This window comes from Phalaenopsis equestris, unplaced genomic scaffold (genome assembly GCF_001263595.1).
Source record: "Phalaenopsis equestris unplaced genomic scaffold, ASM126359v1 Scaffold000343, whole genome shotgun sequence".
Classification (NCBI taxonomy): domain Eukaryota; kingdom Viridiplantae; phylum Streptophyta; class Magnoliopsida; order Asparagales; family Orchidaceae; genus Phalaenopsis; species Phalaenopsis equestris.
The window spans coordinates 699,202-724,650 of NW_018164785.1; the positions used below are offsets into that span (position 1 = coordinate 699,202).

At 36.3% G+C, this 25,449-nt stretch overlaps 1 protein-coding gene across 1 annotated transcript; it reads right to left on the reverse strand.

Annotated features, from left to right (window-relative positions):
* Positions 1-8,172: 8,172 nt before the first annotated feature.
* LOC110025952 (probably inactive leucine-rich repeat receptor-like protein kinase At5g06940) lies at positions 8,173-21,434 on the reverse strand. Its single transcript, XM_020726658.1, has 2 exons — positions 18,940-21,434; positions 8,173-8,709 (listed from the first exon to the last, which is right to left on the reverse strand). Exons 1-2 carry the CDS (start codon positions 21,221-21,223, stop codon positions 8,363-8,365), a joined length of 2,631 nt encoding a protein of 876 aa, XP_020582317.1. The 5' UTR covers positions 21,224-21,434; the 3' UTR covers positions 8,173-8,362.
* Between the last annotated feature and the right edge of the window lie 4,015 nt (positions 21,435-25,449).

The window sequence follows — 25,449 nt, forward strand, 5'->3', positions numbered from 1 at the left end:
CCCCCCCCCACACACACACACACACTCAGACACACACATTTATGAGTATGGATCATCGTAAGCTATACACTTTATTTTTTTGGGATTCGTAGATGTTGGAGCGAGCCCTTTGTGGTACCATTATAATGATATGAGGTTAACTGGCCTCAATTCAATGAAGTGATGATTATCTTGGTAGGTGAATAAGTTTGAGGAAGGATATGCCCTTCGATGCCTTCTTTTTCAGAGTGGCTCATCACAAATTGTACACTTAGTTTTTAGATTCATTGATGTTGGGGCAAGCCCCTTTGTGGCACCATCACAATGAGATTTGGTTAATTGGATTTTTTTTAGTGAAATGTTGATTATTTAGGTTAGTTTTATGGGTTATTAAGTCTGAGTGGGGATATGCCCCCCAAAAATTTCTTTCTCAGTGTAACTCATCACTGAGCATCACCATCACAAAGCATATCTTTTTTCTTTCTCAGATTCGTCAATTTTATCTACTAAACTAGACTCGACAAGCCCTGCTTCCTCGGTTGAGTAACTATAGTGCCACAACAACACAACTACCCTAGTGTCAGTCATTGAACACAAAAGAGTTAAGAATGTCATACCAAGTCTAGTGTGAGTTAGAATTAAATCGATCTACAAGGTTCCCTGATTATGATGAATTATCGAGTTAATCAGATAAACACTTTAGAGTCATTAACCTAGAATAAGACTGAGAGCACCTTTTCAAATATGTAGTCTATTGAAAACAGTTTAAAATCTGTCCTTTCTTGGGTTTGTATGCCTCAGTTCAGTGAAATACTGATTGATTAGGTATGCGCCTTCGCTGAGTAAGTCTAGTGTATAATCTATATGGATACTCTCAAGTGTCATTTATTGAACAACTTAGGGTTGGGGGGCTAAACTACTATGGCACATTCCATAGATTTAGCCTTTTGGTCCATCAGTGTTGGAGTAAGTCCTTTATGGCACCATCACGATGTGATCAAGTTCATTGACCTTGAACCAGTCATGACTGGTTTGCAGATCCGTGCTTTGGAGTAAGTAAGTTTGAGTTAGTATAAATTCCCATTAATCTTTCAATAACTTCTTTCTCAATGTAATCCGTCAAGAACATACCTTTTTTCCTTTATCAGGTTAGTCAATTTTGTTGACTAGACTAGCCTTAACCCTTAGTTGAGTAAGTTTAGTTTATAGTTCATGAGGCTACTCTCTAGTTTCGAACACCTAAGAGTTAGGGTTACACTGTCTATGTTTCGTTTGGATTGAATGTGATTAGGTCTGACTATTTCAAAGGTGTTGGGAGCAAGTCCTTTGTGGCACCATCCTGAATTTTGAAGACTACATTGCTTTGTTGAGGTACCAGATTCAGTCACAATTCCTTCCATAATAAAGATCAAGTTTTGGAGCCAGTGAAGACCTCATTTTTCAGTCAACCTTTCTTCATTATTTATACAGTCTCATTAGGATTTAAGAACTTTCACCTAATATCATTTGGACTGAATTAAGCTCAAATAAGCTATAACTTGAACCTTACTTGAGATGAAACTTGATCAAAGCCTAATTTAAGTAAAAATAAAATCCAACTAAACAAAAATTGAAATAAAAAAACTGAAATAGAGCTAAATATAACCAATATTGGTCAAACTCTAAAATTGACCGTAAAATTAACCCTTAAATTAGCTTTAACCAACACTCGCATCAAAATTATTATTTTCTTTACAGATCATCAAAAGGCTGGAAACTTCATTCTAAAAGTTGTCTGACATTTATTAGCACATATTAAAACAATGCAAATAAGTTTGATGATTATATGATACAACGTTTATGTAAAAATTTTTACTTCAAATTTTCGTGCAAGAATAAAACTTTATGCACCCAGAAATTATCAGTTTCTCCACAAACTAATCTAATGATCATAACTACATCTTGTAAGTTACATGATGTTCATAATGACAAATGGGAAGCATGCAAACTTGTTTGGTTATCATCGAATACACTTTTTATGTAAAATTTAATATTTTGGATTTTCATGCATGAACAATAGTCATATGTAAAATTTTTCAATGAATCAATATTTTCAAAACAAACTGAAAGGTCGTGTATGGATCTCCATAGTCTTTCAAATGGACTTCTTCATTCCCAAATCGGACATTGTTCGAGGACCCGTTACACTTACAATAATTTCTATAATAAAAAAACAATACACCTAATTCACTCAAAATGAACTCAAATCAAAATTAAATTTTAAAAAAAAAGTAAATGTGAGCTAAAAACACTTAATTTAATCAATTAAAACCCACTAAAAATTTACTTAGGTTGGGGCTCACAGTTTGACTTGAAAAAACTTGAGATAGAGTCCTCGTTGACTAAAAACCTATTGCATCATTAAATTCTTCATATATTTTTATACCAAATGAGCCAAGGATAAAATTTTGACCATAACCACTCATAACTGTCTATCCACTTCAAATTGAAATATCTTGAGCTAGAAGCCACTTCATCAAAAACTAATTGCACCACTAAATTCCTTACATTTTCCTTTTCCAAACGAGCTATACTTGTCATGTTGTCCATAGCCCCCATAACAACCCAAAATTTCAAATTTTCCTCCTCTTCGTAACTCCTCCCTCCATTTCTTTCCCATTTAAACCTCCCTCATCTAACCGAGCCCTCATCTCTACCTCGCATTTTCTCTTGCCAAAACTACCTCTCCCTCATCTTCTTTACAAACCAAGCCCCCCTCTCACTCTCTCCTCTTCACAACCAATCCATCCCCATTACCACTCCCTTTTAATATCTCCCTCTCATTCCCTCACAGAAGGCTGAAAACCACACTAAGAAATGCAATGGTCAAGCACTTCATCCAAGGCAAGGCAAACAAGAACATTTCAATGAAGGTATAAACTCTTCATTTTCGCCCATTTCAAAAAGTTTTTGTGTGATTTAGTGAAGTTCTTTTTTCCTTCTCTCTTCCTTCCATGTTTTTTTTCTCTCTTCTCCTTTCTCTCTCTATTTCCGAGACCTAACATCTCTCTCTCTCTCCCATCTCTCACCATAACAGAGCCTACCTACCTATTTTTTCCCTTTTTCTTACCATACTCGAGTCACTGTCCCCTTTCTTTGTGTTTCTCTCAATGAACCAAGCCTAAACCTTCATCACTTCCCTTTTTTCTTCACCCTACCAAAAATCCAACAAATAAAACCCATAAATCTGCTCTTATCACCTTACTCAAAACCACACAAAGCCCACCACTTCCTTCTTTTTTTCCTCACCCTACTCGAAACTCAACACATAAAACCACTACTCCTCTCCTCACCCTACCTGAAACCACACAAAGCCCTCACAATTTCCCTCTTTTCTCACCCTACTCGAGACCAAACAAAACCCATCACCCATCTTCATTGCCCTTAGCCTACCCACCTCTTCTCCCATCTCTTCAGCTTACCCAAAAACCAGACAAAAAGGGAAAAGAAAATGCGTTGTGTGTGTATGCCATGCAATGTGAAAATCATGTGGTTGGTGCTTATGCTTCATGCTACAAAAAATCATGTGGTTAATTATGTGCTTATATTCATTGACAAAATTTCAGGTGTTATGTGATAGTTCTCCATGCAAACTCTATGTGAAGTTCTATATGTTCCATGCAAAATCTATGTGGTATTTATGTTCTCTCTTGTATATGCCAAAATCTCATGTGTTATATCTAGATTTCATGCTAAATAAAATCCATGTCCTTAGTGTATGTTTCATCTTAAGACCAAAATTCATGTTCAAGTTTTATGTTTCATGCAAAAATCAACAAAACATAAGGCATGTTTAGTTCCGAGTTTCAAAAAATAAATAAATAAACAAGACAAAAATTTTTGTTCATGATGTATATTTCTTACAAAAACAACAAAAGAAGTCATGTATAGTTCCACATTTCATGTAAAATTTATGTGAATGTGCTTATAGAGTGTGCAAGTAGAAAACTCATTGTTTAATGGTTTATTCAAGTAGAAAACCTATGACCTTATGTTCCTGCAAGTTGTGGCTTAGGTTTACTTATTATACAAGCTCATATGATCTTATGTTCCATACACAACTATCCATGCTTGTGATTTTATGTTCCTGCAAGTCAGTAAGTTATGGCTTTAAGTTCTATGCAAGTTGGCAAGTTGTGGCTTTATGTTTTATGTCAGTTGGATAGTTGCAACTTTATGGCCCATGCAAGTTAGCAAATTGTGGTTTTATGTTCATGCACTTTGCAAGTTGTGGCTTTATGGATTCAGGTGGAAAGCATGTTTATGACAACTAAGAAAAAATATATATATAAGGTAAAAAACATTTGTACGGTTGTACTTATATGCTTAGGACTAAATATTCACATAAGTCGAGCGCTTAAAAAGTGATTTACAAAGTTCATATAGTCATGTTATGCCAATATGTTGAAAGACAACCATTTTTATAAAAGTCTATATAAATTTAAGTATGCTCTAAAAAGTAACTATTTTTTAATAAAAAAATTTATAAATCTAAATGTGCTCTAAAAGTGTTCTCTTTACATAAATTCGAGTGAGCACCAAGAAGAGGAAATAATTTTATAAGTTGATATATGTTTACTTATGCCCTAATCTATAACATCTTTTTATACTTATTTTCTTTTTAACTTAAGAATGAAATTCCCAATAAGTAACAAAAACCTTTTTTTAAACTAGAAAAATCAAAACCTTTTCAGAATTTAATAAAAATCTTTTCAAAAATAAAACTTAATGAAACATTTTCGAGGAAATAAAACATTTTCAAAGAAAACATTCCTAAAACTTAAAAAAACTTTTTAATAAATATTTGTGTTTTTTTTTATTATTATCATTGTGACTGTCAACGACATTACAGATTGAAAGGTATAACACATTGGGGCAATAATCATTTTTAAAAATACTCGTTCGAGTAGAGCATGAATACCTACCATGAGAATTAAGCACCATTCGGAAAAACTTCAAAATTGGTTTGAAAACTCTTTTTAAAATTAGGGTTTTAAAATGCACATCCGTGAAAATTAAGTATCATTCAAGGAAAGTAAAGTACCACTCGGAGAACTCACTGCTTTTTATTTAACATTTTTTGCAAGTATATTGAAGGTTTGTTGCGTCTTTTGAGATTGCAGGTTAAATGTTCTTTTTTGCTCCTCGATAAGTATCTCACGACACTAATAAACGAGTCTTTTGAGACAGGTCGGAAGGTTGACATTCTCTCATGCCACCAAATAGAAGTTGACATATAAAAACTGTCAAAATTTCTGATAATTTAGACTTGTAATCAATTTAAATTAAAAGAAATTTTGAACTTAGAAAATAAAATAAAGTTTGACTCATTTTGATTTTTAAAATGAATTGAAAACCGAGGTTTTTAAAACTTAGGCTCTCATGGTTTAAAAAATTAAGCATCTTAGCTTTTAATATTTAGACCCTTAAAGTTTTAAAAATTTTCATGTTTTGGGCTTTTGAAACATAGACTCTTATGGCTTAAAAATATTGAAATTTAGATTTTAAAATTTAAGCTCATAAGACAAATATTTGTTATCGGGTTTTCCAAACTTATACTCCTAAGGTTTAAAAATAAATTCAAGATTTAGTTTTTTGAACTTAGGCTCATAAGGGACAAAAAACGAGGCTTTTTGAAACTATAAAATTCCGTCACCAAATTTGCAATACACCTATTAGCGAACAGAAGACTATCCATTTTTAAAGTCTAAAATCATGATGTTTTTACAAATATTTAAACTCCAAATGATTTCAAAATTTATAAAAAAATTTATGATTATCTTCTAAGTGAAATGTGATATCTTGAAATGTGAGCTCACTCTTAAGGATTAGATGTGTACCACATAAGATACTCTTGAGCTATGTTTATTTTAAGGTTTTTATATAAACTACTAAATTACAAATATTTTCAAAATCTTGCGTGTCTCGTAATTGATTAGTTTATCATGACTTAAAATTTACGCAAGTCTTTAAAGCTTATAAAATTGTTTCAAATATTCAAATATATGAAATTGTAAACCCACATGTGCTCCAGCCAATGTATTGAATGCTCAAATATTAGGTTCAAGGATGTTGTGCGGCCTAATCGGACCATCTTATCTATAGAATAATGTTATAAGTCCCACCTGATTAGCCTGATCCTCCTCGCAAAAACTTGAGTTGATGAGTCCAGTAATTTCAAAATAAAATTCCAAATTCTAAAATAAAAATTTACAAGTCAAAATCACTTAGTCTGATCCTCCTCCTTGTAAGGACATGAGTCGACATGACTCATATCCTAAAAGTCTAAACTAGCAAAACTAAATGCTCTTTCAAATATAAAATTTTAACATGCTTAACTCCTTAATGATTGTCGTGTTTATTGTAGATTTCAACCAGCTGAGTTAATCTTTTAAATCAAAATTTTCAAAATAATCAACCAAAACCTCTAAGTTAAAATCGCTAAAGACCTACAACAAAAATCTATTCACACTTCGCAATAATCTATCAAGGGTGATTAATTTCTGATTGATTTCAGCTCACAAAGAGTGGTTGTCATACCAAATGCACCCCTATACTCATAATTAAAGCAATCGCATGTCAATAAGGATGTGGCCCGAGTTCTCTGTCCTCGTGATTCAGTCGCCAAATGATACAACAAAATAGCGGTTACTACCAGAACCCTCTGACTGGGTGGTTGCCGTCAAATGTCACTATTATATTACTGTCACTGCTGCAACCCGTATGCTCTAGAAAAACTTTTTCTATCCTTTGCGTTGTGAATCATAGGAATACTATTGATTAACACAAGTTTTTGTTAGCCACAGTCGCCTTAAATTTATCCCCTTAGAAAAATATCCACCCCAAAGCTATACGGTTTCCTTGGACGACAAAACTCATGGTTGCTCACCAGGATCTTTCAGTTAGGTTGGGCCGGCTGCCTTCTTTGACTAAGTAGATCAAGGATCACGGCGACCCGGGACGATGAAACCATGGGATCATGATCTAGTTTTCTCTTCATTTCCCCTACTAGTTTTAATCTTCAAATGATAAATTTTACAATTTAAAATATTATAAGACCAGTGTTATTATATGTTTAATATTCAATTCTAAATGGCTAGCCATAATTGTAAGTTTTTTCTGTTATTAAGATGAATAATTAACCATAGTGGCTTACACCTATGAGAAACTTTGAACCTCAGATCAAAAAACCATCACTAAATGAAGGCAAAACTTTTGGGAGATGTTATCTATAATTCGATCTGTCTTTTAAAAATTTGACTCTTTAAAGCTCTCTCGATGCAACAAAAATAAAAATAATTGCAGAGAGTCCCGAGAAGAGATCACAATTTTTGGAGCCCACAAAACTAACTGAGATGAATTCATCCACATTTGAAAAAAAAAAAAAATCATAGTTAAAATTTTATTGGGAGCAATCAACACACATAGGAGATCAATGTTGAATGTAAGAGAAAATCCTTTTCAAGAAAAAAACTAAGCTCTTACATCTAAGTAGCTTAGTTGGAAGAATTGAAATTATCAACTGTGTTCCTCTAAATCAATGCATCATCTTCACTCTCAAATTAAATTGGATATTATTAAGCTGTACTATTTTGTATATAAAAGATCTACAACATCTTTAAGAAAGAAAATTCTTTGCATCATCAATCCATTGCACTTTTTTTTTCTTTTTTTTTTTCTTTTTTTTTGAATATCCAACCAACTTACCTATCATTGATCATAAGAAAATGCTTTTTTTTAATGTCCAACCAAATTACCTATCATTTCCATTCTCATCTATATAATATAAGAATATTGATATTTGATTCATGTATAGGAATTAATTCATTAGCATATAGTAAAAATACTTTTGAACATGGATCAAACCACATTTGAGCATGTTTGAACATTGATCAAACCATGTTCAAACACCGGTGAAATCATGTCTAAACAAAAGGCAAACATTGCATGATGCATTTTAGAACAAAGTTTAAAGATATGATAATGATATATTTGGACCATTTTGTTCATAAACTTGCTTGAAGTAAATTCAAATAATAATAAGTTTAAACAAGATTTGAGTAATGAACTAACAACATGATTCGATTCAACATAGTTTAAATAATACTCAAAACATAATTTGCAGAGATCTTACTGAAGATCAAAATGCACCCTTTGATACTCTATCTTGCTTTGCATTAGAACTTCACCAAACATAAAAACATGTGATGCAATATCTCATTCTCAAATTTAAGAATAATAAACTCTTAAAAAACAATTACCATTTGAACTAACTCTTACACCACCGACATAGGCAAGTTACATACTAAGCAATCTATTAATACTACAAGCACAAGGCTATTAATTACTCGACAGAAGAAATTACGAGCGGTTCGTTAACATCATTAAGTAATTGCAGAGTTCTCACTACCTCATCCATTCCAGGTCTCTTTTCAGGCATAATTGCAGTGCAATTGAGAGCAAGATCTAGTGCACCTAACATCTCTCTGTGCGAAGAATCCGATACCTTCGGATCAAGAACTTTGTTAGGTCCATTTCTCATATTAATTTTTCGTCTCACCCACTTGACCACGTCAACCGATTCTCGAGAATCCGGCTGCTCTGCTGGTCTTCCTGTAATGAGTTCCAGTAGCACAACGCCGAAGCTGTAGACATCCATCTGCTCAGTTGCTTTCTTGCTGTAGCTTTGTTCTGTAAGTAATGGCAATGGTTGTGATTAGGATTCATTTGTACTCTAGTCATCTTTTAAACTTATTGAAGAATGTTGCAATGCTGATGAAATCTTGTTCGGGAAAAAAATATTGAATGTCAAGACCTTATCATTCATTTATACTCAAAGAAAACAAGTTAAATAATCTTTTGTTCAAAGAGTTTGATGTGCTCAGAGATAATAAAAAGTCATCAGATTAAAGATCCCCAATACCATCCAATCAAGGTTTTTGATATTATATAATTTTTGTTGATGAGTATTCTAAATATTGTTGGCTATATCCTATGAGGTATAAATCTGAACTTCCACAAAAATGCATTGCATTCATCCAAATGATCAAGAATCAATTTCATACCACAATAAGAATATTCTGATCCGATGACGGTGGCGAATATAACAACTCCACCCTCAAATATGCTTTTACCCAACAAGGTATGCTTCAACAATTCACATGCCCATATACTCCTAAACGAAATGGAATCTTAAAATGCAAACATCGTCATCTAATTGAAACCACTAGAACACTCATATATGATGCCTCCCACTCAAATTTTGGCTTGAAGCACTACAAACAATAGTTTACCTCTCAAAAATACCCATCATCCACTCCATATGAAAATCTATACAATAAGCCACCTGCGTACTCACTCTTGATGATCTTTGGATGTCTATGTTACCAATGGTTGAAACCCACAACTCAACACAAACTAGCTCATCGATTAACTCTATGCATCTTCCTTGGGTACTCTTCAATCCACAAAGAATTCAAATGTTATAATCCTCAAATATCCAAATCATAATCTCCTACCATATAGTGTTTCATGAAACCACCTTCCCACATTCCCACATCAATCCTCCCAATACAGCTCAATATTTAATCCCTACAAATTCATACTCATTCCAACTTCTGCTGTCCAAGGACTCTCCTCACAAAATCAGGACAGCACTCTAGCCATTCCTTCTCCATCCACGAGACAACCAAATCACTCCTCTCCAACAACAGCAAACAATCCTCCCCAACCTCCTTGTTTGTCGGATACAACCGTACCAATGGACCAACTGACAGCTACCACTCATCAAATGGTCACTAGAGCTAAAATCGGAAATCTCAAGCCTATCCAGTGCCTCAGCCTCCTTCATCAAATGTAGAACCCACCTGACCCCACCTCTTACACTCTAGCTTCCAAATCAGAACATTGGCACAAAGCCAAGTGACGAATTTCATGTCGTTTAAGCCCAAGGGATGTGGACACTTGTACCTTCCCCATCCAATCATCCAATTTATGGGTGTAGATTGACATATTGTACAAAACACCACTCGAACGGAACGGTAGCACGATACAAAGCAAGGCTCGTAGCACATGGATATAATCAAGAATATGGTATCAATCAATATGAGATATTTAGTCCAGTCACAAAAATGACAACCCTTAGATTACTCTTGATGGTCGCGTTTAACAGGAAATGGCCATTTCTTCAATTCGATCTCAGCAACGCCTTCTTGCATGGTACACTTCTTGAGACTATGCAGCAACTGACTGGCTTTACAGATCCTAAATTTCTCAACATGTATGCTTACTCAAGAAGGCTCTCTATTGTCTCAGATAGTCTCCTCAACAATGGTTCACCACCATCTCCAAATTCTTGATTCAGTTGGGATTTACCATCGGTAGAGCTGATCCTTCTCTCCTCTTCTCACAGCAAACTGCACACAATATTTTCATTCTCTAATATGTAGAGACATTTTAATGACTGGAGATAGCTTGGCTGCAATTCAGGAACTCACCGCCAACCTCTCCAGCAGATTTCAGATTAAACAACTGGGTGAGGTACACAAATTTCTGGGCATTGAAGTGTATCGGACAGCAAACTGTATTTCCTGAGTCAACAAGCATGTCTTAACCAACATCTTTCAGGATATGGCCATGATGGGCTGCAACAATGTCTCAACTCCCTTACCAAATAAGAAAATGGACATATCTTACATGACACCAACTATGGAGAATCCCAATGAGTATAGAAGATTCGTTGGAGCCCTACAGTACCTTATGCTCACTAGCCCAGATATTTCATTTGCCATGAACAAGATCTGTCAGCATATGTAGCAGCCCACAACTCACCACTACCAACTTCTTATACATCTATTGTGGCACCTATAGGAAACACTTGACTGAGGGATTACCATAACAAACGGAGACCGATGCCTACAAAAATACTCTGATGCTGATGGGTCAGGTTACATGGTGAACTAAGAATCCATTACAGGTTTTTGTTCATTCTAGGCCATGCTCCTATCTCCTGGACAGTTAAGAAACACCAACCATAGTCCGGTCCTCCATGGAGGCGGAATACTGAGCTTTAGATTTAGCGACGGCTGACACTTTGTTGCTCCGGAGACTTCTTAAGAAACTAAGTGTTGAGCAATTGTAACGGACAAAATCATATTGTGATAATGTGCCTACCATGGCACTCGCCCCAATAATTCATGACTGAATCAAGCAAATCAAAATTTATTACCATTTCATTCAGGACCATCTTCAACACGACCAACTCGAAATTTATTATATCACTACCCAGAATCAACCAGACGATATTTTTACTAAGGCTCTTGCCAAACAGCGATTCAATCTCTTCAAATCTAAGCTTCAGGTTTTTCCAACACCCATCATCTTGATGGGGGATAACAACCAAAACCAGATTGTCTCAGCATAATGGCTTTCAGTCTGACAACATGAAGGTAGAGAGCACATGGAATCTGCAACTACCAGATGGCATTTATGTAATACTAGGCTTTTAGCTGCTAGAAGATTCTAGCGGTGGTTCATTTTAGAACAAGCTACTGTATGTTCTGTAAGGAAGGAAATAATCCCTTATACCTTGCTGTAGGAACGCAATTCCATCTATTGCTTTATAGAAGACATGAAAAACTCCCTCCTATCAAAAGATGTGACTTCTAATCTTACGGTGTTGATGAGGAAAGTGGGGCAATGGAAGACTAATGGAGAATTGTTCTACCACTAAGGGAAAGTGTGTTGGCAAGAGAAATCTGCTGATAAGAGTAAAACTTGTCTCTATTGCATTAAACAAAAGCACATAAGAGAGATTGTATGGCTTTTAAAAAGAGGGACGAGTAAGTTGATGAAAACTATCAAAGGTCATAATAACAAATGAAAACATGGTATATATAGACTTTAATGATGCTCAAAGGCATAGTGATCAATGAGGATTGGAGTCTGCTTCTTATTTCCATGTGTGCCGAAACAAATGGTATGTATAAGATTGCAGATCTTGGTACTATTTGCAGTGGAATACATGATTGTGTATTTGGGTCTGGATACGTGCATGAAATGAGGGCGAATCTTACATTTTTCGATCCTTTTGATACAATATATATATATATATATATAACCAGAAAGAAGATTTTGAATAATTTGAAACGATGACACTTATTTTGTAATTAATATATAGTACAACGATCTTCAAAATTTGCACGGGCTCTTTTGTTTATTGCAGGATGCAACTTCAAGAGCAACTTCATTTATTTCTTCGTCTTTCTCATAATATTATTTTTTAAGAAAGTACATGACAGTTAGCTTTGAAGCTATAAGAAATTTTTTTGAATAATTTGAAGAGCAAGATGAAGTTTGTATTGTATAGTCTATGCTAATGTTATGTTGTACTATTACAACATATAGAGTAAGGAGACAAAACTTAAAGCATATGAAAATTCAGTAATAAGTGAATGGATTTTAGAGTATAACATGCTCCAAAGGTCGCATATGAGTTAATCAGTTCAGGCAGCATCAGACCTGATAAGATTGTGCAGTGCCTTTTAGCCTCTGAGGGCTTAGAGTACATCACAGAAAGAGGACTCGGAAAGAAGATCCAATTATATCACATCATTAAATCAAAAAGTGAATTACTAATATTGATCAAAATCTTATTTCTTCCATCAGTAATATGTAGTTGAGCTGATTTTGGAGAAATCTGCACCATTTTAAGATCGTTATACATCTCCTTGAGACGCCTATCAAGAAATAGATCTAAATCCATCAAGGATTCTGCTGCATTGTCTAGGATCAAGTTTCATTCCTACAATTACTTTTCTAGAGATTCGCATTGGCTTAGGTCATGAAGAGGAGTTTGATGACCAGGACTGTGTCTAAGGTTGAAGGGAGCAAATGAGATACACTTTTGGTCCTAGTGTTTTTAGAGAATGTGTTAGGAGTTATAATAGGAAATAATTTATTCCTGTAAAGAATTATGATGAAAAAATTATTTCCTTAGAATTAAGGAGATATTTCCTTTCCTATTTTATATTTATTTCCTTAGATTAGGAATTATTTGTTTTCCTATTTTATGTTATTTCCTATGTCTCCAAATAATTAATATGAATTGATTATTGGAGATATTAGATGATATATATTTCCTTTCATATCATTTTTTTTATTATTTTTCCTATTATAGGATTCGTGTAAGGGTTATTTATACCCTCGTTCATATCAATGAAGCAATCAAGTAATCCACTTTATTCGGCATTATTCTGAATTTTAACATGGTATCAGAGCAAACACGATTATGAGTCTTACCATCTCCTCTTCCACGTCGAAACCCTCATCTATCTTTTTTCTAGGCCGAAACACATGACAAAAAAACTCAAAATTTAGCCAAGCCTAAATCTAGCAAATTCAATAATCCGAACGACCCATTTTATTTTCACTACTCAGATCAACCCGGTCTCGTGCTCGTTACGCAGCTGCTAATTGGAGAAAACTACAATACTTGGAGTCGTGCCATGTTGATGGCACTTAGCATCAAAAACAAAGAAGGTTTCGTCAACGACACCGTCAAAGAACCACCAGAGACGTCCGCCGCAGAATTTCAACAATGGAGGCTCTGCAACAACATTGTCAAGGCATTGTTGTTTAATTCAATTGCAGAAGACATTGGAACAAATATAATATACAATGAAAGTGCCCATGAAATCGGCTCGACTTGAAGAAACGTTTTTCTCATACCAACAACGTTCATATTTCCCATGTCGAAGAAGCCATCCACGATTCCAAGCAAGACAATATGACAATTGGAGCTTATTACACCAAGCTTAAAGGCCTATGGGATGAACGTGACACCCTTTATAACATTCCTAAATGCACGTGTGGTGCCATGAAGGAAGTGATGCAGTTTCAGCAAAACCAGAAAATCATGAAATTCCTCATGGGGCTTAATGAAACATACACTAGTATAAGAGGGCAGATTTTGTTCATGGATCCACTTCCCAATGTCAACTAACACATTCTTTCACGCTCCACGAAAAAAAGTAGCATAGGATGAAAAATATGAGTGCATCGCAGCTGGAAGCTTTGGCTTTTGCCGTAAAGGAAATGCACGGAAATCAGAAAAGGTTTTCACGTCTAAAAATCCTCATTTAAAGTGTAAAAAATGCATACCTCAGACACATGCGAGCACATCTCAAATGCAATTATTGTGGATGGCAGGGACACGCTACCAATGACTGTAGGAAGCGGCAAAGGGCCGATTCAGCAGGTAATAAACCTGAATGGAAAAATTTTGCTCCCAAAGCCAACCATACGGATACCAATATATCGACGAGTCTAGGACCATTCACCCTTACAGCCGAACAATATCAAAGTCTCATATCGCTATTTGCAGAGAACAAATTTAACTCGATGGCTAATCTTGTTGGCAGTATATCAACCATGAGTAATATCTCAAGTAAAATCTTTTGTGTCTCTGTTTTTGACAAAAAAATGTGTTGGATTCTTGATACAGAAGCCACGGATCACATGGTATATTCAACCAATCTACTTATTACAAATCCAGTATTACCAATAGAAAAGTTCACTTGCCTAATGGGGCTACTGCAACTGCCACACACATAGGCAACATCCATTTTGCTGACTTTGTTCTACAAAATGTTTTGTGTCCCCTACTTCAAATTAAATTTGATTTCCATTTGCAAATTTGTGTTTGATTCACAATGCCTTGCTATTTTTAATAACCACACTTCTGTGCTATAGGACCAACAATCGGGGAAGATGATTGGGGCGGGAACTAAAAGAGGAGAACTCTACTACCTTGATACTCCACAAAAGAGCAAGTGCAATGTTGCTACTTCACCATCCCCAAATCTCTGACATAAACGTTTAGGCTACCCATCGAATAATTTTTTCAGCTTGTTTCCTTTTCCAATTATAGACAAAAAAATTTGTAATGTTTTTTATTGTTTAATTTGCCCATTAGCTAAAAAAACTCGTTAATCTTTTCAAACAAGTTCCATTGGCTCAAAAACACCTTTTGAATTAATTCACGTTGACATTTGGAGAGGATGCCAAGTTCTTTCAATCACAGGAGCGCGATATTTTCTCAAAATTGTTGATGATTATACTCGATGCACATGAACTTATTTGATGAACTATAAATCAGATACACATTCATACATCATCAAGTTCATAAACCTCGCTGAAACATAATTCAGTCTAAAGGTCAAAATTATTCAAAGTGATAATGGTCATGAATTCATATTGAGGAATTTTTATCTTGACAAAGGCATCATTCACCAATACAGTTGTGTCTCCACTCTGCAACAAAATGACGTAGCTGAAAGAAAACATCGCCACTTACTCAACATAGGCCGAGCCTTATTGTTTCAAGCTAATTTACCCAAAAAATTTTGGGGAGATGCAATCCTACTGCTACCTACCTAATTAACCGAACACTAACACCCCTTCTCCAAGGAAAGACTCCTTTTAAAATGCTCTTCCAAACACAACCCACATATGATCATTTGCGCGTGTTTGGGTGTTTTTGTTTTGCTTCAACACATCATCAGCGACCAACCAAGTTTGAACCCAGAGCCATTCGATTTCTTCTCTTAGGGTATCCATACGCGCAAAAGTACTATAGAGTCTATGACCTTTCAACTGTGAAGAATTTTGTATCACGAGATGTTCGTTTCCATGAAAACACTTTCTCTTCCCCTTCTTTTGCTACAAATAAAGGTTCAATTTCGCACTTCACCACCCACACCGACATGCCTTCATTCGATGAATTACCTCAAGAAGATATTCCATCTTCTCAAGAGAACGAAATCCTCTCTTAAGAGACTCCTTCACCTTCACCTACTCTATATGTATTCTCAGAACAACCTGCAACTCCAGACCAACAAATATTATCACCAAAACCAATGAGAACAACAAAAACGCCTAGCTATTTGCGTGAGCATCATGTTGGTATTCTCTTTTCTCAAGATACCCCCCAACAGCAAACTCCGTGTTGGCCAAAGCTACAGGTACCTTCTATCCGTTAACTGATGTCTTATCATATGCTAGATTGTCACCTAAATATCGTGCTTTTACCACCGCTCTTTCAATTGAAAAGGAGCCAAGCACCTTTGTAAAAGCTGCTCGTAATCCAAAGTGGCAGGTTGCTATGCGAGAAGAACGCACTCAACGCCAATGGCACATGGTCCCTTGTACCATCACCTCCTGAAAAAAAAGCCAATTGGATGCAAATGGGTATACAAAATCAAACTTCATGCAGATGGGACAGTTGAACGCTATAAGACCAGATTAGTGGCAAAAGGATATAATCAACTTGAAGGGCTAGATTACCAGGAAACCTTTGCCCCTATAACAAAGCTTGTAATTGTTCGCCTACCCCTTGCATTAGCTTCAACCAAGCAATGGCATCTCCACTAACTAGATGTCAATAATGCTTTCTTGCATGGGGACCTCGACGAAGACGTATATATGTCGCTACCTCATGACCTCGGATGAAAGGGGAGACTCGAGTTTGTAAACTCCACAAATCATTATATGGTCTCAAACAAGCTTCACGACAATGGTTTATCAAGCTTTCCACTGCTCTAAAGCAAGCCAATTTTATGCAATCAAAGACAGACTATTCCTTGGTCATTCGATCCAATAATAGTAAATTCATCGCCCTTTTTATATATGTAGATAATGTCATCATTGCAGGGAACGACTTACAAGAAATTGAATATGTTAAAATATTCTTGAGAAACCAATTAAAATTAAAGGACCTTGGCAAAATTGAAATATTTCCTTGGTATTGAGGTTGCGCGATCCTAGAAGGGTATTGTGCTTTCACAGCGAAAGTATGCTTTTGAAATTCTAGAGGATGGTGTGCTCGAGGATGTTGGGTACCTCAGTGCAAAATCAGGCACTTTCCCTATGGAACAAAACTTATCTCTTAGCAAATCAGAAGGAGAATATGTCAGTGATCCATCATCATACTGAAAACTAGTTGGGAGATTAATCTACTTGACTATCACATGTTCTGACTTGACATATGCAATTCATATCTTAAGTCAATTTATGGACAAACCACGAGTACAACACTTTGAAGCAACACATCGTGCTCTACGTTATGTAAAACAAACAGTGGGACAAGGAATTTTTCTCTCAACAGAAAGCTCAACCCAATTAAATGTCTTTTGTGATGCAGATTGAGTCAAGTGTCGTGACACTCGAAGATCAGTTACTGGGTATTGTTTCTTCTTTGGGGGTTCATTAATTTCTTAGAAAACCAAGAAAACAGACGACAATATCACGTTCTAGTGTAGTAGTTGAATATCGGTCCATGGCCGCCACCTCCTGCGATATTATTTGGCTAAGAACAATTTTGCAGGATTTGGGGATCATGCATTCAGATCATGCATTCACATACATCCTGTCAATTTATTTTGTGATAACCAAGCAGCACTTCACATCTTCTCGAACCCGGTATACCATGAGCGAACAAAGCACATCGAGATTGATCGTCATCTCATACAAGAGAAAGTTTAAAAAGAAAAAATAAAAGTTGACTCATGTGTCTACTTTAGAATAGCCAACAGACGTTTTCACAAAATCGCTAAATTCTTCTCAATTTTTGATATTACTCAGCAAGTTAGGAATTATTAATATACATTCCAAACTTGAGAGGGTATGTTAGGAGTTATAATAAGAAATAATTTATTCCTGTAAGAAATTATGATGAATAAATTATTTACTTAAAATAAAAAAAATATTTTCTTTCCTATTTTATATTTATTTCCTTGGATTAGGAATTATTTGTTTTCATATTTTATGTTATTTCTTATATCTCTTAATAATTAATATGAATTTTAATAATTATCTTAATAATTAATATGAATTGATTATTGAAGAGATTAAGTGATATATATTTCCTTTCTTATCATTTTTTTTTATTATTTTTCCTATTATTAGATTCTTGTAAGAGTTATTTATAATCTCGTTCACATCAATGAAACAATTAAGTATTTCACTTTATTCCGCATTATTCTGAATTTCAACATAATGAGTGACTTCAATAGCACAACAACAACAAACAACAACAAAGCCTTAATCCCACTATGTGGGGTCGGCGACATGAATCTTTTTTCTCCATTGCGTCCTATTTAGTGTCATATTTTCACTTAGTTCTAAAATATTAAAATCATTTTTGTAAAATAAGCCTAAGTCTTCCTAGGTCTACCTCTGTCTTTCTCAACATAAGTCAAATCTAAAATATCTACTCTCCTTATCTACTCTCCTAATCATCAAATGGTCGACGTTTAATGTGACCAAACCATCTAAGACAAAAAAAAATATTTTTGCATTATAATCTTTTTGCGTGAGATTCCTGGGGTTATCTTCATTTTCATTTTTTGTGTATGTATTTGAGAATTATGAAGATCTGGTGAGCCCTCCTGAATTTCCAACCATGATTGTGGCATTTATTTTTTAGCAGATCAAATCCTATTTTCTCCATTGTAGACATAAATTTGGTTGAAGTTTAATCATAAAAATATTGGTGTTTTTTATGTTGTGTTTTTACTTGTCCTTTTCTATATCTTTATAGCACATCTTTCTTAGTCCTGGTGATAGCTCTGCACCATATCTTTTGACATGCCTTATAAAAAATCAAAGTGACACCCACAAATATTGATAAACTTAAAATATCCTAAATGTCATATTTTATAATTTCAAACTCACATTTATTAGAGATATTATGCATGAAATGTGCACCTTTTATACGGAAACTATTAAAATATGTGTTGATCTTAATAACACATTATTTTTATGAAGAGGTTGTCCAGTTAAAGCTTAAGAAATAGAAAGAAAAAGCAACTAATATAATGAAATTAATTGTTCAAAAAAAAAAATGATAAACTTTTGCAATACCTGGTGCAATGTAGCAGAAAGAACCCAATTCAGAAGCCAAGCATGCTTGATATGATGCTTCTCCGGTCACTCGATCAAGACCATAGCCAGTCAACTTCGGTCGAAAATCCTCATCAAGAAGAATATTATTCGACTTCACATTTCGATGAAGCAAATGTGGGACATAATCCTTGTGAAGGTAAGCAAGGCCCTGAGCAGTTCCCAGAGCTATTTGTAATCTAACTCTCCACTCTAATGGGAGTTCTGATCTCAGGAGAGCATCACCTAAGCTTCCTTTTTTTACATATTCATGAATAAGAAGAACTGAAGTATCTGAGTAGCAAAAGCCAAGAAATTTTGTGAGATTTTTGTGCCTAGCCTTAGCCAACGTTTTGATTTCATTTTTAGCTCTTTTTAAAGACACAGCTCCCATGCTCATTAACTTCTTCACGGCAACGAAATCTCCGTCTGGTAACTGAATGATATGAACTCTACCAAATGGTCCTCTCCCAATAATATTCTTATCATCCAATGCCATTATTATTTCGTCCTCAGAAACACCCAAAGAACCAAAGAACACAGGCTTCCAAGCACTAGAACTCCATTTTTTCCCAGACATCCGATGAATTGTGAAGAAGATAACAGCTAAAATCATCACCACAGCGGTCAAGGTTAGCGCAACCACAACAATCAACAACTTGGAGCTTTTAGATTTGCTGCTCTTTTGCAACAGACTGCATGTATTGGGCAGTCCAGGTCCACATAGTCCAGGATTTCCTTGAAGGTATGAAGCTGGAAGGCCAGAAGTTATGTAGAGAGGAACTGAACCTGAAAGTTGATTGTAAGAGACATTAAATAATGCAAGCTTTAAGTTCTGAAGCTCTGGTGGAATTTCCCCACTAAGATCATTACTAGATAGATCAATGTAAGTCAGCACTGCCAGCTGAGCAAGAGATGAGGGGATGTTCCCGGTCAACTTGTTATCAGCCAGAGATAAATATACCAATTTTATGCAATTCCTGAACTCAGGAATAGATCCTGAGAGAGAATTATGGGACAGATTAATGATACTCATCACAGGCGAATCACAGAAATTTTCAGGCAGATTGCCATCCAGTCCATTGAGCGATGCGGAGAATCTATACATGGTATGTATTTGACCAAGGCTGTGAGGAATTCTCCCTGTGAAGCTATTGTTGTCAATCTGGACCTGCTCTAGCTTGGAACCTACTCCAACTAGATCAGGAATTTCTCCTGAAAACTGATTGTTTTCAGCTCTGATAAGAGCTATGTTAGACAAGGACCACAATCCAGGAGGAAAAATTCCTGAAAACATATTATCCTGCACTTGAAACCTCTGAAGAGTATTGCAGTTGCTAATGCTTTCAGGGACTGGACCAGTAAGGAAATTTTCATGGAGGCTGAGCTCCACGAGAGCTTTGCCATAGCAAATATCGCTAGGAAATGAACCAGATAGCATGTTCTGAGACAAGTCCACGGAGACCAGGTTTGTCATGCCCAAACCCAATCCTTTAGGGACTCTGCCATTCAGATTATTCTGTGAGAGATCCAGAAACTGTAGCTCGTGCAAACCCTGAAATGATTCAGGGATTTCACCATAAAAATCAGAGCTTTGCAGCAAAAGCTTTCTCAGCTTTCCAAGCCTTCCAATCTCGGTGGGCAGTTTTGATGTCAAAGATGGGTTTTTAGATAAATCTAGCACGACCAAATCACTCAAATTCCGGAAGATAGGAGGATGAACGGTACCTGAGAACAAGTTGCTTCCCAAGTTGAGAACTTGCAACCCATCCAATAAGCCTAAACTCAGAGGCATTTGCCCCTGGATGCGATTGTTGCTCAAATCAAGCTCCTTCAGGGAAGAAAGATGGGTTATCTGATCTGGGAGAGTTCCCCATAAGACATTGTTGCTGAGGTTGAGGGTGCGAAGGGAGGTACATTGGGAGAGAAGGAGGGGAATGGGCTGGTTGAAGCGATTGTTAGCTAAGTTAAGGATTTGCAGATTTGGCAGTTGGCATATGGAAGGGGAGATTTCTCCAGAAAGATTAAGGCTTTGTAGGTTTAATGAGGTTGGAGATGGAGGGGATAAAGAGGAGCAAGTGACTCCAGTCCAGTTACAGTAGTCAGTGGAGTTGGGGAACCAGCTCAGAAGAGAAGCGTTGGGGTCTTCAATGGAGGACTTGAAGGCGAGCAGGATGTCTGTTTCTGAGACTGAAACGGCAGCAAAGATAAGTGAAAGAGTGAGCGTGAGATGAAGAAAGAGAGGGATGGGATGGTCGGCGGCCATTAGAGGAGAAAGGAGCGACTTTTGAACGGTGAAGAACGGGGGAGAAAATGCTGAATGATTAGGCAAGAAGATGGCTTTCAAGGTCCATGAAAGGAGCTGATTCTCTTACCTCTAATCCATTATAATTTATGTGGATCGTGGACTTCCTCTGGTTTTTTCTGTACGTTATGGGCCCGAGCAAGGTCAGCGCATTGATGGAGAGAATAGCGAAATGTTTGGCAGGATGCATTAATGTCTTCTGGCCACTGTTACTGTTATTAGCTTAGAGTTCTGCTTGGAGTTCTGCTTAGGCTGGCTAACCATCCAATTCCGGTTTGATTTGGGTTCGGTTCAAATATATGAAGTTATAAGTAATGCAAAAGCGAAAAAGGTTTGATGGACTCGAAATTGACGTGAATTGGATAAAATACAAAGCTGTGGGACCCTGATTGTCGTTAAGAGCATAAGATATTGGTTGAGCTCTCCGGTAATCAACACCCTGTTAGAAGAAAACAAGGAATACATTATAAAAATAGCTTTGACAGTAAAATATGATGGACAGTTGCAGGGACTGGAAAAAATATTTTTTTATTGTGAAGTCCAGAAATTGCTCAATAGCATCACTTTTTTTTATTAATAAAATAGTTTATATATATATATATATATATAAGTGTGTGTGTGTGTGTGTGTGGGTGAGTGGGTGGGTGTGTGCGTGGGTGAGTTTGGGGGAAACATAGTATGGCAATAGCATCTTCCTCCTTCCCTCTTTTCCTAAGGTTTGAATCATCCCAGGAAAGTATTTTCATTCATTCATCACCTTCAGGTTTTCCCTAGTGTTTTGTTTCTCGTTGTGGTGGGTCTTTTTTTGTTTGTTGTTTTTTTTTTTTTTGTTCACTATCGGCGATAAAAAGATGGGGTGTGGTGAGTTGCCCGTAGGAAGCTGTCGGTCATCGGAATCGAAATCTCGTCGCCCGCTTCGGAAGGACGTTTTAATTTACATATAGATTTAAGTTTATAAAAATATGAAATCAAACTGACCCCATATTTTTCACAGTTTAAATGAAAGATCACTCTATCTCAAACCCTGTATCTATCCCGATGGATAAACACAAGACTTGGGAAGAGACTCGATCAAATAAACTAAGAAATATATGATGCTCGTTTGGTCTGCGAATCTGTTTTATTTGCTGACAAATTCTCTTATTTAATATGAAGTATTAAATAGGGTTTATATTAAGCTGGGTTCAGACGAGATTCCTATAAGGGCAAGCCCCTATAATTAATTACATCCTAAATGACCGAAGTCATCTAAGAAAACTCTCGATAAAAATCAAAAAATATTATCTTCAAGGATTTCAAAAGGATAGGACGTTTCAATGAGATTAGACAAAGAGGTGTGAAAAGGGAATGGTTTAAATTTGGAACATTTATTGTAGAGTCCAAAGGATGAAGATCTAGGGGATGTCATAGATTCAAAGGAAAACCTCGGTGACTTCCTAGTCTATCTTATAGTTTGGCTTCATTTTTGAGGAGAAATATTTAGGTGTTTCATCCTGTGGATTTTATTTGTTAGGGCTTACATTTGTGTGAACGATGACACAATAGCTTGGAAGATGTGAGGATTTAGGTCATGACATATGGCGACCTTGGAATCCTAAGGCGAGTTAGAGCTTATATTGCACAACATGATTGTGCAAAAGGCCTATAGATAAGTTTGGGCGAACAACCTCAAAATTCTATGGATTGTTGTTTTAATTTCTAGGAAAGGAATGATTTAGCTGGGGAAGACATGTTCTGTTGTTGAAGATAGACGTGTTGCCCACCGCACTAGTTCCAAGCTCCTTGTTGTGACGAGTTTAAGTTTTTTAGGGTGTCAGGTTATAATGTCAAATCCAACGGCCCTATGGTTGTAGTTCTTCAGATATTTTATAGGAAACATGTTGAAGTTGTACAATGTATAGCATAACAGTAGAGTATGTAGCACATGATAAGCAGTAGAGTATGCAGTAGAGAGAACAATACAACATGCGGGGTAAAGGAAAAGTTAAAAAAAAATGCAGCAAAAATACAGCATGTAGGTGATTTGCAAGAAAGCAACATGCTGTAAACATAAAACAAACATGTATACCTGGGAGGTCCACTGTTCCTTAGGTGTAATTGATGCAACAGGTAAAAGTAACAAAACTTGAGGAAACAGACTGAATTGTTTTATATAAACGAAAACAAAGAAACATTGTCCAGAAATCTCAAGTAAGATTGTCAAGAGACTCACGAAAAGAGAAATACGAGGAAATCGACAAATAGATTAAAATGTAGAAAACACAGGAAAATCCCAAAAAGAGACCACGAGTGCTTTGTCCGAAAATTCCAAGAAAAACACATGAAAAAAGTCGGAAAAGAAGGGGGACTGCAAGCACTCGGGTCAGGGCTAGGCTCAACTATATATTAGTACTCGAGGGTCGTCGAAGGCTACTCGGACTCTAGGGTCGTCGAAGGCTACTCGGTAACCTGGATGTATAAAACCCACCACTCAACTAGAAGGGTGTCGTATCGAACCTAACTCAGGAAGGTACTCTTTAGCTTAAACAGGTGATCAACAGGTGGACAATCGATGTTTAAAATGCATTTAAAATTTATATTTTCAGCATGCACATAGGTTTCAAACATGCAAAAAGTGGGTTGCATCAATTTTGTTTAGCAAAAAATGTATTTTTGTTTTAGAAAAAGGTGTATGTGTTCTTATCAAACTTGTTTTTATCAAATTTGAAAAGTATTTGTCCACGAGTCGATCGCGTTGTCGGGCATAAGGCTACCAACAACCCAAGAAGGTTCGGGTCAACTCCCGCTAATCTTGTGTCGGTGAATGATACTGTCATCCTAGAGCTCACCGGGTTCCTGAATCGGATCCTGATGGGTTCTTGAATTGGATCCCGATGTCATAGGATGATATATCATTCTGCTCTATCTCTGGTGTGCCTTTGTCATCACCGCCCTAAGCCCCAAAACAAAATCGAACTACTTGCGACATTGCTACTTGCGATACTTGCGACATTGCTTGATGGTTTTACGTGTAACAAAAAGCTATACGTGGACACTTATGCATCAGACATAAGCATCGAAAACCGAACCAAGAAGCAAGGAAAAAAACAAAAATGAGGTGAGAGAGAGGAGGCACCGATCCACCTAAAACATCGAAATGACGGAGGATGAATCAGTCCTTAAAACTCGTAATAAAACTCATGACGAAAATACCTAAAAAAGGAGGCCCCAAGATCCTTGAATCAATCCGGAAGGATATCACTTTCTCACGGAAGGATATCACTTTACATTTTTTATAAATGGCTTAACCCTAGTCAAAATGGCCTCACACACTAGTGACTTCCTAACATCAGTGCCCAGCTCCCAAAGACATCTTTTATGAAATTAATTCATTCCAACCAAATGCTTTTCCAAAATGAGACTTAGAAATCTCCCAAACTTCACAAAAGGAAAATAACTCGGAGAATATCACCATTAGTACTCCCAAACCCATGCAAAAATCAGGATCTTCCAATTTCCAAATTAATCAATGGTCTCATATATCAAATAAACATAAAATCTTTTCATAGAACCAAATAAATGCTCACGGTCGGGGTCAATAGAGGAGAGTATAGCCACCAAGACCTTTGGTCAAGGCAAAACAGGGCCAAAGAGACTCGCGGCCAAGGCAAGCCAAGGCACAGAAAGAGAGGAGGCTCACGACTAAGGCAACCCAAGGCCAAAAGAGACTCGCGGTCAAGGCAACCTGAGGCACAGAAGAAGAGGAGGCTCATGGCTAAGGCAACCTAAATCAATTATATGAAGATATTTGATATACATAAGAGAGTGAATGGACAAGCCTTCACAAAGCCTTTAAACCGACTCCAATTTCACCAAGTAGGACATAAGGAAACTGTTCAACCCATTCTTCAATCACTTCACTTTATAGATAGGGCAAATATATACTTTTTTGGATGACAAACTTGACTCATCAATCAACACCCAAGCCACTTCGTGTAGGAAGAGCTAAACAACTCCAAAGGATTACCAACAAGCTCATGGGTAGGGGTAGGAACTAAAGCCAGCAAAACCACACTCAAATTACTTCTCGGGTAAGGGCAGAACAAGGCAACAACGATCTCCCAACCAGAGTAAAACTGAACCCCAACTAAGGTTCAAACCCAAGCCACAACAAAAGGGTAGAAGACACTTCCATGCCTTCAAGACAT